The sequence below is a fragment of the Tauraco erythrolophus genome, chromosome 2 (assembly GCF_009769465.1).
Source record: "Tauraco erythrolophus isolate bTauEry1 chromosome 2, bTauEry1.pri, whole genome shotgun sequence".
NCBI classification, from domain to species: domain Eukaryota; kingdom Metazoa; phylum Chordata; class Aves; order Musophagiformes; family Musophagidae; genus Tauraco; species Tauraco erythrolophus.
The window spans coordinates 8,931,043-8,945,759 of NC_141466.1; the positions used below are offsets into that span (position 1 = coordinate 8,931,043).

At 41.6% G+C, this 14,717-nt stretch overlaps 1 protein-coding gene across 1 annotated transcript in view; it reads right to left on the bottom strand.

The window, feature by feature from the left end:
• Nucleotides 1-8,719, bottom strand: part of AKAP7 (A-kinase anchoring protein 7) — a 97,391-nt gene extending 88,672 nt beyond the window's left edge. Inside the window, exons 1-3 of the mRNA XM_086632079.1 lie at nucleotides 8,521-8,719; nucleotides 5,151-5,300; nucleotides 3,977-4,122 (exon numbers count right to left, since the gene is read on the bottom strand). Of these exons, the coding sequence (XP_086488205.1) occupies nucleotides 3,977-4,122; nucleotides 5,151-5,300; nucleotides 8,521-8,701 (477 nt within the window). The 5' untranslated portion in view covers nucleotides 8,702-8,719. The remainder of the gene's footprint in view (nucleotides 1-3,976; nucleotides 4,123-5,150; nucleotides 5,301-8,520) is intronic.
• Nucleotides 8,720-14,717: the final 5,998 nt, after the last annotated feature.

A 14,717-nucleotide genomic window follows, 5' to 3' on the forward strand; every position in this document is an offset into this window, starting at 1 on the left:
GGTCCCGTCCATGGCGGGGGATTGGAACTAGATGATCTGTAAGGTCCCTTCCAACCCAAACCATCCTATGACTCTATGATTTACTTCCTCCTCCCATTTACTTCCACCTGCCTTTTTTTTTTTTTAATAGGAAAGCTATGCTGTTGCAAATTGTTATATTAGGAAACTTTCCGATTTTCTCACTTAAAGAGAACTGCTATCATGCTGACTATTTCTTTCAACTTCAGATTTCCTAACTTAACTAAAAGAAATGTTTGAGGCCAGATTATACTCAAATCATAACTGAAAGGAACCAACTCTAGGGAGGGGGAGGAGGAGGAAGGAAGGTAAAAGTCACTAGCCAGAAAAAAAGTGATACGGCATCTACAAAACCAGAAGTGTCTCAGGTACTGGAAGAAGAAAATGGCATCAACATTTTGATCATAAATCATGTTGCAATAAGACCATCTTCCTTCATATGTCAGAACTGATCTTATCCTGGACAAATAACACTTTTATTGCCTCAGATGTACAAAAAAAATTAACCCCTATTTAAGCAAGAATCTGGTAACCGTAATCTCTGATAATCACAAGATATTGGCTGCAATTTAAGTTGGTAAATTAAAGCAAATGCCATTATCCTAGTAGAGAAAACAAACAAAAAAACACCCTCAAAAATTAAATCAGCTATCATATGAATTACAATTTTATTCCATTTTCATCTATTGTTTCTGAATTTAATTTACACCTGAGAGCTGGCAAATAAAGTAACAGCAAATGTAAGTGTACAAGGCTTCCAGAAGACAGCAGACAGGTAACAGATAACTGTGTTATCACAGCGGTACGACCAACCCAGCTCTCAAAAAGATCACTTATTCAGCATTCAGATTAGCAGCCAATGTACCACATCCCCTTATCCATAGAGTTTCCTTCAGCAGGACTTCCAAGTTCCCTGCTCATGTCCTAAACCCTCTGCACTGCCTCCAGTGCCCTCACACAGTTCAGTTCTGGCTTGGGAAAGAAGCAACACGTCTTGGGGCTGATTTTCAGCTATAAGTGGTTGACTGGCAAACAAATATGCAGATATTCATTCATCCGCTGGCAGGTCTGGATGAAGAGCTAATTGCCACACTCACACGACAGTCTTCAATACAAGCATGTTCTTTCAAGGCTCTCTCTTTTACACAAGTATCAATTCCACAGAAATTGTAGGCAATTAGTACCTCGAGGTGTCAATTTTTTTATCCAAATTTGGACAACAGGTTGAAAACCCATAGCAGGTTCAAAACCCACAAAAAAACAATGGGGTTATAACACGGCAAATGTATAAATGTATAAACTCCATTAGGATGCTAAGTTAAAATACAAATTAATAACACACCTTTGGAACAGGTTAATTCCAAAGATGACCAGTTAGCAGTTCCAGAGACAAGCTACTGCTGAACTCACCAGGTAAGTATGAAATGATCTGCCTTTTGGAGAAAGGCAAAATAGAAAGGAGATTGAAGACGTTCTCTCTCTCTGGCTAAGTGACACTATTCTATACAATCTACACTATTTGGAAAGAAGAAAAAAAGTTTTCAGGTAGATTTTTGTGGATTTCAATAATTTTAATAATTAATAATTTATTTAAAAATTTATTTTAATATATTTTAATAATCAATAATTTATTTTTAATATGTTTTCCCAGAACTTACGTGATCAAAACATAACACAACAGCTGTAGCAGAGTTGTGCCATCACAACGTATATAACAACTTCAGATTCGTTTTGTTTTCTTCAATAAATCTGAGGAGCAATTAACAAGCGCACTGAATTTTAGTTAAGCGAACCAGGGCTCTTCCAACATCTCTGTGTAACTAGTTATGACCCGCTGTATATATTAAAACTTTAAATTGCTATTTAACCTGCTATTTACGCTACTTTACAAAGTTTGATGTTAGATTTAAACTGCTATCATGCTATTTCTTTTAACTTGAGATTTCCTAGCTTAACTAAAAGAAATGTCAGAGGCCAGATCATACTCAACAATTCCCCCCTGAGATTATTTTTAAAAGTGCTCCAAAGTAAGGACTCAGACACTGATCTCAAGGTACTCTCTCCCATTACTTGGAATATGTTATGGTGAAGTGTAACAAAATAACTTAGTTTTGCTTATTGCAAGAACATGATTAGTAAGTGAATTAAAGACTGGGAGCTTAATTAATAATTAATTATAATCAAGACTGGAGGACCCTGAAAGGCTAATCTACCAAGTGATAACACATTTGATGAAACGTAACTTTAAAAAAAAATTATCAGAAAAGAATTCAATGGTCATCATTTATATTACTATTTTTGCGTAATAATGCAAAGTTCAATATAAATTCAAAATTAATGGAACATCCTATTTCATTTCTGAAGATTCAAAACATAACTAAAATGAAAACAAGGAAACTGTCTAATTTCCAAGAGGAACGGTTCATTAAATGTTCCAGAAATATCAATTATTACAAAATGATTCTCTGTGCAAAGCTTAAAATGCTACACAAAATGTGAAGAAAGAGTAGTAATGCCTGAAACGCTTCACTGGAATAAAATTAGATCCTTAAAACAGAAAAGCCTCTCATTACTAACTGAAATACTATCAGTAATTACCAGATTCCCTCTGGCTATCACGAAACCAGGTGTCTTAAGTCTAAATTTTGGCTAATGTTGCCTATACAAATTCCAACGTGTACTTTCTACTTGCAGAACAACTCCACACCTAAGGCAAGTATAAACAAAACTTTCTAGCAAAGTCCTGGAATTCCCTAATGGTCTAAGATTTAATATAGTTGTTCCTCTAACTCTGTAAATGACATAAGACTAAGCATATGACATATAAAAAAGCATGCATAGTTATGACTTTTCCACTCAATCAGCCATTCAACGTAATAGCAATAGTGAGCAGGAACTCTCACTTACCAGATTATATAACTCCTAAATTATTCTTCCACTTGTTAAGTCACAGAAGAGACAGGAAGAAAAGATTCTTCAGAATCAGGTAAGGTGACACAAAGATGGCCCATGATACTCGTGTCAGGCTATCCTGGATCTTATAAAACCAGCCTCTACAAGCTCTTCTTCATGTAGTATTTTTTGAAGAATCAAAGACTGCACTGTAACTGTCAAACCTACTTTGGTTTATTTTCATTTTGGATTCTCTCGATCTTTGGCTTTCCCAGAGAACAGACAGCACAGATGTAGGATGAGTTAAAATTCACCAGTGCGAGCTCCTGGTGTTAAAAAACAAACGTAAATTTGGAAATGGTGGTAAACTCTTGTTTTTGACTCTATAAACGTAACACACCTACTTTCCTTGTCTGCAGACCCAAAAGGTACCAAAGCTGCACCTGAGACATTCCACAACAAGAAATCATTCCCATTCCCTGTTAGGTTAAGTGAGGCAACACAGGCTAATTGCAAGAAAAAACATCTTGTTAGAGAGCTCTCTGCACTTCTTGACTCCATTTGAACAGCATTTCACTAAAACAATACCTTGCTTGACTTTTAAATAAGATCATCAATTTTACCAGAAAACGTTAAACTACAAACTGCCTCATTAAAACAACAACAGATCCAAATTTCAATTCCTATCTATAAGGAGAGCTAAAAAGATTGCTAGGGGTTTTCTTATTAAATTAAATACGAATGTCTCTCTTCCTTATTCTAAGTGAATGACAAAATAAGCAATACTGGAACAGTACAGAGGGGAAATTTAAGACAGCTTCAGTCAAAATAATGTGACAAACTGAATAAAAAGATGAACATTTTTCCTCTAGTCTTTTCCAGATGAGGAATTTTATTCACAAAAACATTACGTAAAATAAAGTTACTGTTTGAATAGGCTACTAATGTTCCTTTAAAAATATCTGAAAAAAAATATTTTGCTCAAGATCAAGCACTCTTCTTATAAACACAAGCAGCTGTTGAAGCAATTCTGGTTATAACAAATTAGTATAATAAAGAATAACACCTCTGGGTTAGTAATGGGAAGAGAAATGAAGTAATTCGGTTGATACTGTTTTTTCTTTTTCTTCTCTCTCTCACTGTCTTCTTCAATTTCCCTTCCAGCAGTCCTCTTTCTTTTCTTTTTTATATTTATTTCAGAGGTTGCACGCACTGAAGAGAAAAAAAAATTACTTTCAACATATAGACAAATCAAAACAAAGATACAGTTAATATCATGCCAACAGGAGCTGGACTTCAGTCAACTGACTGGAGCGTGTCTTTCCGGCCATCTGATCTGCCCATGTTCTGCACTGCCTGACTGGGTTCCTGCTCCCACCTAAATTAATGGAGTCACACGAGTGGAGCACCATGCTCGAACTAACAGCCTACACCTCTAAGCAGGACTTAGGAGCTGCTAACATAAGACACGTAGCTTCCAAACCGTGTTTCATTTAGCCAGCTCACACTGCAGTGCAATAAGCCTGCAATCGCCCGCACCTGAATACGGACGTGACTTTAGAGAAAAAAGACAACTGTTAAGTTTCCAAAAATCCCAAGCACACTGCATTTGGAAATATAAAACAAGATAATACACAGGATTACTAAAGCAAAAGGTTGTGTTAGACTAGGACTGGCCAACCTATAGCTCAAGGACCAAACCCAGCCCAGAAGAAAATTTAATTCAAGCCAGATCTACTCTCTACTTCCTCCTTTCCCAAAGACCCCTTCCAACATAGACGAAGAAAAGTGCATGTCCTCAATTCCTCCTTTGCACCATAAATCATTTTTCTCCCAGCTAATTTCCTCAAGACTTTGCAGACCCTCTCCCATCTTGTGACCTGACACATATCCATAAGCCGAGCAGGCTGCAGACATCCACTGTCCAATTGGAGGTGCGCTTGCAGTCACATGCTGGGAATACACGTATTGGAAGCTTGCTCACAAAAGCCATTACTTGAGAAGCTCATACACAGTAATGTGAATTGACATACGAGGTGCCTTTATTGAGTGACTCATTGCTGCTATGGATCCCAAAACGGTAAATTTTTAATATGCTCAAGTATTTGCAGGACTGAGTACTAATTACTGAGGTTCTGGACTAGATCCTGTTCGTGGGGAGAGCCTCCCAACAGGCAGCACCAAGAACTGAGTGCATGGCGTGTCTATGCTGCCACGTTACTTCTGTTTAATGTACTTACTAACAAATTCATCTTCAATGTCTGTGTCAACAAATGGCATTTCTGCCATCAGAGATTCTACCGAATCAGCAGGACGTGGCTCTTTGCTCTGTGGTGTCTGTTTCTTGTTCTCTTTAAGGACTTTCTTCTGCTGTACATTTTCCAACCCATCTGTAATATATTTAAGATAACACACTACGTCTTATTTTTTTATATGAACATCTAAGAGACATTATACATGAGCAATATACCAAGTATACATTTCTCTAGCTATTAGCAAATAAATATTGACATATAACCCCCTTAAGAATGCTGCTCTTCTTCCTTGTCAACATATCAGCAAAAACACTTCAATGTTTTATATGGAATAGCAAAAAAGGGAGTTCAACCTTCTACACTCAATAACTTATGGTCTTGTTCAGTTCTAAATAAATGCAATGAAGTGGAAAAAAAAAAAGGATACTTAGAGCATGAAAAAATAAAGTCTTCAGATATGGCATAAAGTTCACTTTAGATAACAGTGATGGCATATGAAATTCAGTGCAGACAAACATTGGCAAATGAATTCCAATGTAAACAAACTGAAAATTAGGCACAAAGGAGCAGCAAGGGAATCCTGCCATTCCACATATAACAAAGAGTTCTCAGCTGACTATATGATTCAGGAATTAGATGGTTATGCTATTCCTGCATCTCCCACACAGTACAGCATGTTATAGACAGCAATAATCTGAACTTCTCATTCTAAAAACTGACTTTTAGTATTTAAGCTAAAGAAGGAATGAATATAAATCAAAACTCATCTTGCACGTATGAAGATATACATGAAGCTCTATCTCAGAGTAATACCACAGTGACAGAATAATCTCCACTAACAAGTTTTTAAAAATGTCTTTTCCCCAAGAATACTAACTAAGCAGGGTCATTTCCTTATGTCTGCTTCATGTTTCTGCAGCAGTAATCTCTAATATTTGTGTATTAAGTTATACCTTAAAAAATGAAAAAGTAAAATCTTCTCTAGCAGTAAACACGCACATAACCAGGCATCCAGCAATATTCTTTTGGGACAACTCCACAATGGGATTACTGTAGTGGAAGAAGCCTTATGTCAGAATTGCAGTTTATCCCAGGACAGCTCATTACTACAGACAACGCACTTTCAAAGCTCTTCTTGTGACCAGTGCAGATAGTCCGAATCTGGCCCAAGGGGAAAATCTGGCAGCAAAAGCGCGTATTATGTTCTTCTGGCATGTGAAGCTACACTACATGTATAAAATCAACTTTACAGACCCAATCCCGGTTATTATCACCCTGTGGAGTGTTTCTTGCATGTATCACTTCATGCTATGGAAGAGAAGTAAAAGAACGATCTGATTAAACACTAATTCACTCCAGCCTAAAGCAGGGAGGCATAAATCACCCCGTGGTTGCAGTCTGACACCTAACTTTTTCCCGGAGGCTATTAAAAAGAAACAAAGTATTTAGATTTGTTGCTTGTTCCCCCTGTAGACACTAAAGAACTATGCACAACAAACAGATGTTAAAGAGATTATAAAATTATAACTCAACATTTAGATTAAAGCTTACACAAAACAGATTGTTGCTGGTGATCCACAAGCATACAAAAACCAACAATCCTTCATTCAAAGAGATCCCAAAGCAAAAGACAAAACAGAAATCAATGAAACCGACGAACAATTAGGCCAGTCTGGGGCAGAAAAGTTATCAACAACATTCAGAAATGCAGAATCACAACCAGCTGGCAGCAAAAGGGATTTGCTAAGGTAGAATCAGCTGCAGAACAAGGACTCATATAAATCTGAGAGGTGTACGTTGCAGATTATGTGTTTTCTTTGATCTGTCTGCTCAAAAAGCAACATACTTGTGCCACTTTGAAATTCTGTCTGCCCGCAGTAGCATAGCAAAGGCACAGCTAGTGATTAGCAGTGTCCCTTCTCAAATGCCCCTTAGCAGAACTGAACAGGAACTACTTCTAAATTCTACATGTTGTGCCCCAAGCAAAAAAAACCGTTCATCTCTCATGTTTTCTGAAATATTTATTAAAGAAATCAGGAACAAAATCCAAGAATGGTGTCCTAGTCACTAAACCAACCTGAAAACAAGATTTTTCAAAATTCTTGACATGATGTTGATAATCTAGATAAAAGTAACAAAACCATCTTCCACGGGAACTCCTTGACCATCAAACTGTTATAGGATAAATTCTTTTTTCTTAATCACATGTTTAATTATATTAGCTTGAGTTTCGTATATGAACAGGTGTATAAATTATTTCCATATTTGTATTTGTGTAAGTGGCTCGTCACCTTCAGTAGTATTTAAGTAATTTGTTCCAGCAGGAAAAAAAAAAAAATTACAATACACTTAGCTCATAGAGGACAGGATACTAAAACAAGGTACAATAAAACATATTTAACTGCACTCCTTTCCCAGCCCTCTTCTCTCCATACTCAGATTGTAGTTTCAGATTGAATAATCTTCTGTTACTTGACACCTACACATCAGAGATCACAGTGAGATTAGGTCTCCAGGCACTGTTCCCTGTTTAATTTATGTTCATATGTTTAATAACAAATGAATCATAGAATCACAGAATGGTTTGGGTTGGAAGGGACCTTAAAGATCATCTAGTTCCAAGCCCCCTGCCACGGGCAGGGAAACCCTCCACTACACCACGTTGCTCAAAGCCTCATCCAGCCTGGCCTTGAACACTTCCAGGGATGGGGCATCTACAACTTCTCTGGGCAACCTGTTCCACTGCCTCACCACCGTCTGAGTGAAAAATTTCTTCCTTAGATCTAATCTAAATCTGCCCTCTTTCAGTTTAAAGCCATTGCCCCTTGTCCTATCACTACATGCTCTTGTAAAAAGTCCCTCTCCAGCTTTCCTGTAGGCCCCTTTAAGTACTGGAAAGCTGCTGCTTTCAATCCTTTGGAGACAACTGAAAGCTGCTGTAGAAATAGGCGATCTTACTCTCCAGGCATTTTGAACCTCCGGTGCTGGCACTAGTGTTTACACAGTCAGAGAACTGAAAAAGCTTAAAAAAAAAAAAAAAATAATGGGGGAGGGGCGCGGGGAAAGGGTTGGTTTAGTATTCAGCCAGGTCAGATGCTTACACTGACTGATGCCTGAGGAGAGAGCAGTACAGGCAGGCAAAATAAAGGCAGAAGAGCTTTTAGCAACAGCCCACAATCACGTTGGATCATTTTCCCCCGCGGCAGCGGAGGGCGCCCGGCCCGCGCTGAGGCGCCTGCGAGGCTCCGCGCCCGCCTCCCCCGCCGGCTGCGAACGCCCGCAGCCGGCGGGGGAGGCGGGCGCGGAGCCTCGCAGGCGCCCACCGTCTTCCCTCCACGCAACGCCGCCTCCTCACCGTGCTCCGGGGTCGCGCCGGCTGCGCGGTCCCCGCCGCCACCGTCCCCTCCCGCTCCCGCCACCGGCCGCAGCGCCATGAGGCGCGGGCGCGCGGGCACAGCCGGCCGGACGAGGAAAGCGCGGGCCGCCGCCCGCGGTGCGGAGAGCGCGGGGAGAAGCCGCCGCAGCAGCCGATGCATGCCCGGTGAGGGCGAGCGGAGCTGGCTGCCAAGTAGCCGCAAGCCGGAGGCGATCCACTGCGGCCGCCGCGCCCCTCAGGGACGCGAGGCGGGAACGGGGCCGTGCGTCCGCGGACTACAGCTCCCAGCGTGCTCCGCGCCGGGCGGCCCGCGCGGTGCATGGCGGGAGGCGGGCGCGGGGGGGCGGGGGCGAGATGGCGGCCCCGATGTGTTCGGAACCGCCGGTTTGTGGCTGAGGTGTCCGATTCACAGCGAAGGCGCTGAGGTAGCGCGCCCTGAAAACGGGAGAGCCGCCTTTGCATGCGCTGTTTTCACTCGGTGTTTTTCACCGAAATGTGGCTGCCCGGGCGCCCGTCGCACAGGAGGGCTGCGACTCAGGGGTGGTTTGGGCTGGTGTCTCCCCGAAAGGAGAATGAAAGACATGGAGCTGCTGGAGCGGGTCCAGAGGAGGGCCACGAAGATGATCCGAGGCCTGGAGCACCTCTGCTATAAAGACAGGCTGAGAGAGTTGGGGCTGTTCAGCCTGGAGAAGAGAAGGCTCTGGGGTGATCGTATTGCAGCCTTCCAGTACCTAAAGCGGCCTACAAGAAAATTGGAGAGGGACTTTTTACAATGGCATGTGGTGATAAGGCAAGGGGTAATGGCTTTAAACTGAAAGAGGAGAGATTTAGATTAGATCTAAGGAAGAAATTTTTTACATTGAGGGTGGTGAGGCAGTGGAACAGGTTGCCCAGAGAAGTTGTAGATTCCCCATCCCTGGAAGTGTTCAAGGCCAGTTCAAGGATGAGGCTTTGGGCAACCTGGTGTAGTGGAGGGTTTCCCTGGCCATGGCAGGGGGGTTGGAACTAGATGATCTTTAAGGTCCCTTCCAACCCTAACCATTCTATGATTCTATGAAATAACCAGTTGTAGCTGCCAGAAGAACTGTAAGCAATCCAGAGCCGTAATTTCCCTCCATTCAGCTGCAGTCCAGGGGAGACTGGATGATCCTGCTCTAAACTCCTTTTAGGCCACCTTCCCGCCGTCCAGCGTAGCCCCGAGCCCCTCTGACTGCTGGCATGGACACCTCTGCTGTGATCCTACAGTCTCTTATTGGGCACCAGCCTCTGTGGCGTACAGGAGAGGCTGCTGCTTGGAGGCAACGAATGGAAGACGCTCTTCTGCTTAAAGACTCGGTGCCTCGTGGAAGCCAAATGCTGTCACTGTGTTCTGTGGGAGAAGCTGAGCCAATGTTGCCTGAGGGATCAGATTCACAGATCAGTCTGTGCAGGTAGACTAAGTCGGAGCAACCTGGCTGTTTGTATGTGTACAAAGATTCCTACTTTCTTTTTTAAAGAGAGTAGGGATGGCAAAACCAAATAAAATCAGATGGTCGTGGTAGGGAGGAAGCTGCATGTCTGGTGGATATTAGAAGCTGAGAGACATGTGAAAATGAAGCCAGTTTCTGAATTTGGTGCCTCTGTGCCTTCGCTTTCTGGGAGATAAAATCTGTTCAGAAATACTTTACTGCTGTTTTGGCCCATTTCATGCCATGTTTGCCTTCGCTGGCTTTCACACAGTATTTTCATTTGGTCTACGTAGTTCTGTAGAGACCAAAGGCTGGGCGTGACACAGAAGTCCAAGTTCTGTGAGATCCAAGAGAAGCTTTAGGATGAGGCTCTGCTGGCAGTTTTTCTTACTACACACATTCCATCTGAATATCAGCTATCATTAGGAGACCTAAGTGGTCACTTCTTCCTAGCCTGTTAGCATTGGCATGTAAGATACTTCCATAAAAATTTGATTCCATAGAGTTATAGATAAAATATGGGAAGAAAAATCTTTTGTTTTCAAGTGTCTTTTTAAAAATCTGAATTTAAAATGCAGTTTTGGATCTGAAACTGCTCCAAATCAATTCATTGGCAATTTCGCAGAAATCTTCAGCAAGCAAGCAAACTCTAGAAAGAACATTTCTGTTTGTATAGTTGACAGGGGAGTCCAATGCAATTAAATAAGTTAGCGTTTAGCCGTCCTCTTAACAAGTGAAAACACGATGCATTTTTCGACGAGTTAAAATTGTTATCTACCAATACCCACGAGCCTAGCACTAATACATGGATGTATTCTTTGGGTTCATGACATGCCTGAATATACTGTCTGCAGGATGAAGGGAAGTGTGACATTAAAAGCACCTTAGCTGGAGCTGGTAACAGTTACCATGAATTGTCCCTACAAGTCATAAAAGTGTTGTTGGAAGGAAAAGTGGAGGACTAGAAGGCTGAAGTAACAAGTTGTGATTTTTCTGCTTGCTCAAATACTGCATAAGTTTCATAGACGTCGCTGACCTGGTGCCTGGCAGAAACTGGTTTTCACTACTGCGTAGGCTGGGGCTAAAGCCAGCACTTTATGGATCTTCTGTGGCCTTGCCTTTATTAAAGAGAGTTTCTGATTAACCTCTCAGCAGTGCAGTTGTCTCTTTGAGGGAAAAAATCACGTGATGACAGCTGAGTGACACTATCAGAAAGAGGAAGCACGATCAGCTCTACAAATGTATTTTCTTACACAGCCGCACTGCCATGCTGTTAGCCTCTCACCCACCTTATCTTCTCTCAATCCACTGCCTAACTTCAGTAAAATTTGGTAGAGCAAGAGGATTCAGAGGTACGATATTCCCACACATTTCCTGAAAATTAGTGGTTTGGGAAAAAAGACTCATTTAGCTCCCAAAAGAGGGAAAGAAGAAACAATGCTGTGCATATGTTTTTCTATGAAAAACAGTGGCTGGCCATGAGTACTGGTCAGCTTGTTACATAAGGGGTCATGGTACATTATATGAACACATATTATATCTTGTCTTAGTCAAGCAAGAGATATGGGGAAGCGATGAATATTTGGGACGTGACTCACTGTGGGAGGTTAGGAAATAAAGGGTCAGGAATGGGACATGTTACAGGGAGGGAGGGCTAAATATCAGAAAGGAGACATTGGGATATTGTTTAGGATGCGGGAGGGAGTTGAAGGTATTGCAATGGGAGGGCATGGACACTATAGGGGAAGCTTGGGTTATTGCGATAAAAAGGGAGGACGTAACTTATACTAAACAAGGCTTCGTCACTGACATTGCTGATACACCAGCTTGTCTTGGTGAACAGACAGTGATCTTGTAGTAGTAAAAGATTTGCTAGAGAAACAAAGAGAAGTGTGAGCTGTAGAACTGCTGATAATGGAAAATGAGAGGTAGAGGAGTGCCTGGGATGAAGTACTTTAATGCAAAGATCAAAAAGCAAATAGGCTAGGGTTTCTACAGTAGCTGGTATGAAAGGAAGAAGCACATGAAGATGCTGTCAGTTGTACTTAATGAATAGAAACTACATTTGATTGGCATCTAACAGGAATACGAAGATTAATGTGAAATTTATTAACATAAAGGGATATTTTCATGATTGTTGATCACAGGCAGTTCATTTACATTGCAGGAGGAGAAAACAGAACAGTGGTAGTCAGCTGAAAAATTAACTGATTACCCAGAGCAGCAATTCTACACTTGCTGCCTTCTGGATAGCGACCCATTATGAGGCACACTGACTAAAGATCAGCATGATCCGCATAGACCCTCAAATGCTACTAATGTCAAGGCATTGTTTCTGACACTTCCGAGTTCCTCCAGGCTTTTATGCTGGTAGCACTGGTTTTGAGAAATGATGACTGTTGGGTAGAGAGAGGATTCACCTGAAAAAGGGAGGCATGAATGTCTTTGCCAACAGGCTTGCCAGCCTTATAAGGAGGCCTTTAAACTGGGTTATCGAAGAATGGAAAAGCAGTCCCATCAGGCCTAAGCTGGGAAAGAACTGGAAGAAGTGTCCTGTAGATAATGGGAAAGTGGATGCAGGATAGCATGACGGCAGAGGCTGTCTCTCTCTGCCCGAGAAAGCAGTGTGCTTGGGGCCCCATCCCATGTTCCTGCACACAGACTAGCATTTACGGGCACCTCAACAGGCTGGAGAGGTGGGACAACAGATCCCGTGTCATGAAGTTCAACGAAGACAAATGTAAAATCTTGCATCTAGGACAGATGGGTTTGGCAAAAGCAGCTGGATGCACATCTGCACTAACTTACAGCCCATGACATTTTTTTACTAAGTTGGACTCTGCACTGGGCATTATTATTAGGGGGTAATCTCTAGTCTGAACTCCTACAGCCCTTGCTCCCTGAAAAAAAGCAATTATTAGAGCTATTTCCCTTATCCATTTTCCCTGCAAATTGTATCTTATTGGCTAGTTTTAATATTTCCTCTTTCTTAAATATTTGAAGCAGCAGTGGTAGAATATGCTTTCCTCGTCTAATTCTTCTTTCACTTGCCAGCACAGAAAAGCCACCACCAGTTATCTAGGTAAATTCTCATTCTGCAGCAGAGTTACGTCATCCTTCCATAGCCAACACAACCAGTCTTCCCTGTGTTGCTCCAGCATCGGGTTAAAAGAAGCTATTCATTTCTTTTCCTTTGTTTCAGAAGCTCAAATTCCATCAAACAATGGGATATACATAACTTCAGTTTCCGAAATACAGGATAACTAGAATACAAATAATATTCTGGAATACTTACACTACTTCATGTTTTGTGATGTGAGTAGATAGCTTTATTTTCACTAAATAGTTATACACACACAAACAAAACTATAAAATAGAAAATAAGTGATTTGGGTGACCACAATCTTGTTTCTCTTATTCTTGATACGTACAATTTGGATTTAGGCAGAAAAGTTGCTTGTTCTGGAGACCATTAAGTGTGGCAGTCTGTGGAGTGAAGGCACTGTTCAGTTTGATAGGAAACCTTCACAGATCTGCAGCATGAGAGACGGTACCTTGAAATAAAAGCACATTGGTCTTCCAGGAACTTTACTAAACCTGCTGGACTTGTTAGCTGCAGAGGTCAAGTTAAGTTTGATCCAAAATCTCCAGCTTCCTGGAGCTGTTCTTATTTTCTGACTGAAACAGAGATTTTTAAAAAGTATGTGCAGGGGAAAGGTGGAGGGAAAGTGTTTTATCTAAAAAGAAGACACTGCCTGCAATTAAAAAGCAGTTTGATTTTGAATGTGGTGAATATGGCCAGCTACATGCGGAAGTTATACAGCTGGGACACTAGATCCTGCATTCCTTGGGTGAAAGACACTTTACTGGGAGTCTTAGGCAAGTAAAGAATGCAGTTCTGAATCCAAAATTCGTATTATTCCAGATGTGGGTGGGGGAAATACGTATTTACTAACTAAATGAAAAATCTTGATTCTCAGCTGCCTATCGTTGTGTTTCATGCTCTCCTCTCCCCTCTTGCTCTTCTGTCTGTCTCTCCCTTCAGCCACAAGCTGCTGTTGTAGCTCTGGCTTCCTTACCTTCCCAAGCTCCAGGTATTGCACAAACACGCTGTGTGTTTGTCATCACTGTGCAAGCTTCGTGTGTGGTCTTGCATCTTTTTTCCTCTTTTATCTGTGGACTTTTTGTAAAGTTAGGATGACTGAGGAATAGGGGCGGTATCTTTCATGCACATTGGCAGAGCGCAAAGTCCAATTAAAAAAACAAACAGACAAATCTTAGCTTCTTATTGCCAGAACATCTGATCTGAAATTCAGATCATCACTCTTGCCTCCGCACGCGTTTCTGGTGCGTGCCTGCCTTTCTCCTAAGAGTAGCTGAGACATTAGTTCACAAGTGCTACTAGAGCTTCAGCCAGTTGCTCATTTAGCCTGAGATGTGAAAGTACCTGCCCTGGGACTCTTCACCAGTCAATAAAGACAGAGGCTTCTCCAGAGGGAAACTGTAATTCACATAATAAGTAAGAGTTGTTGTAGAGATCTCTCTTCTCTCCATGGACAAGAGATGGTCAGGACAACTACGTTTGTGTCCTGCTTAGACAGGTCAGTTAGAAGGCTCAAGTTGGGTGAAATAGGTCGCGTCCTGAATTTTGTGATCACCTGGTTCAGAATTAGGAAAAGAGCTCTGTGCTCTGGCCCAATATTTCAGGCTCTGGCAAAGCCTTTTCAA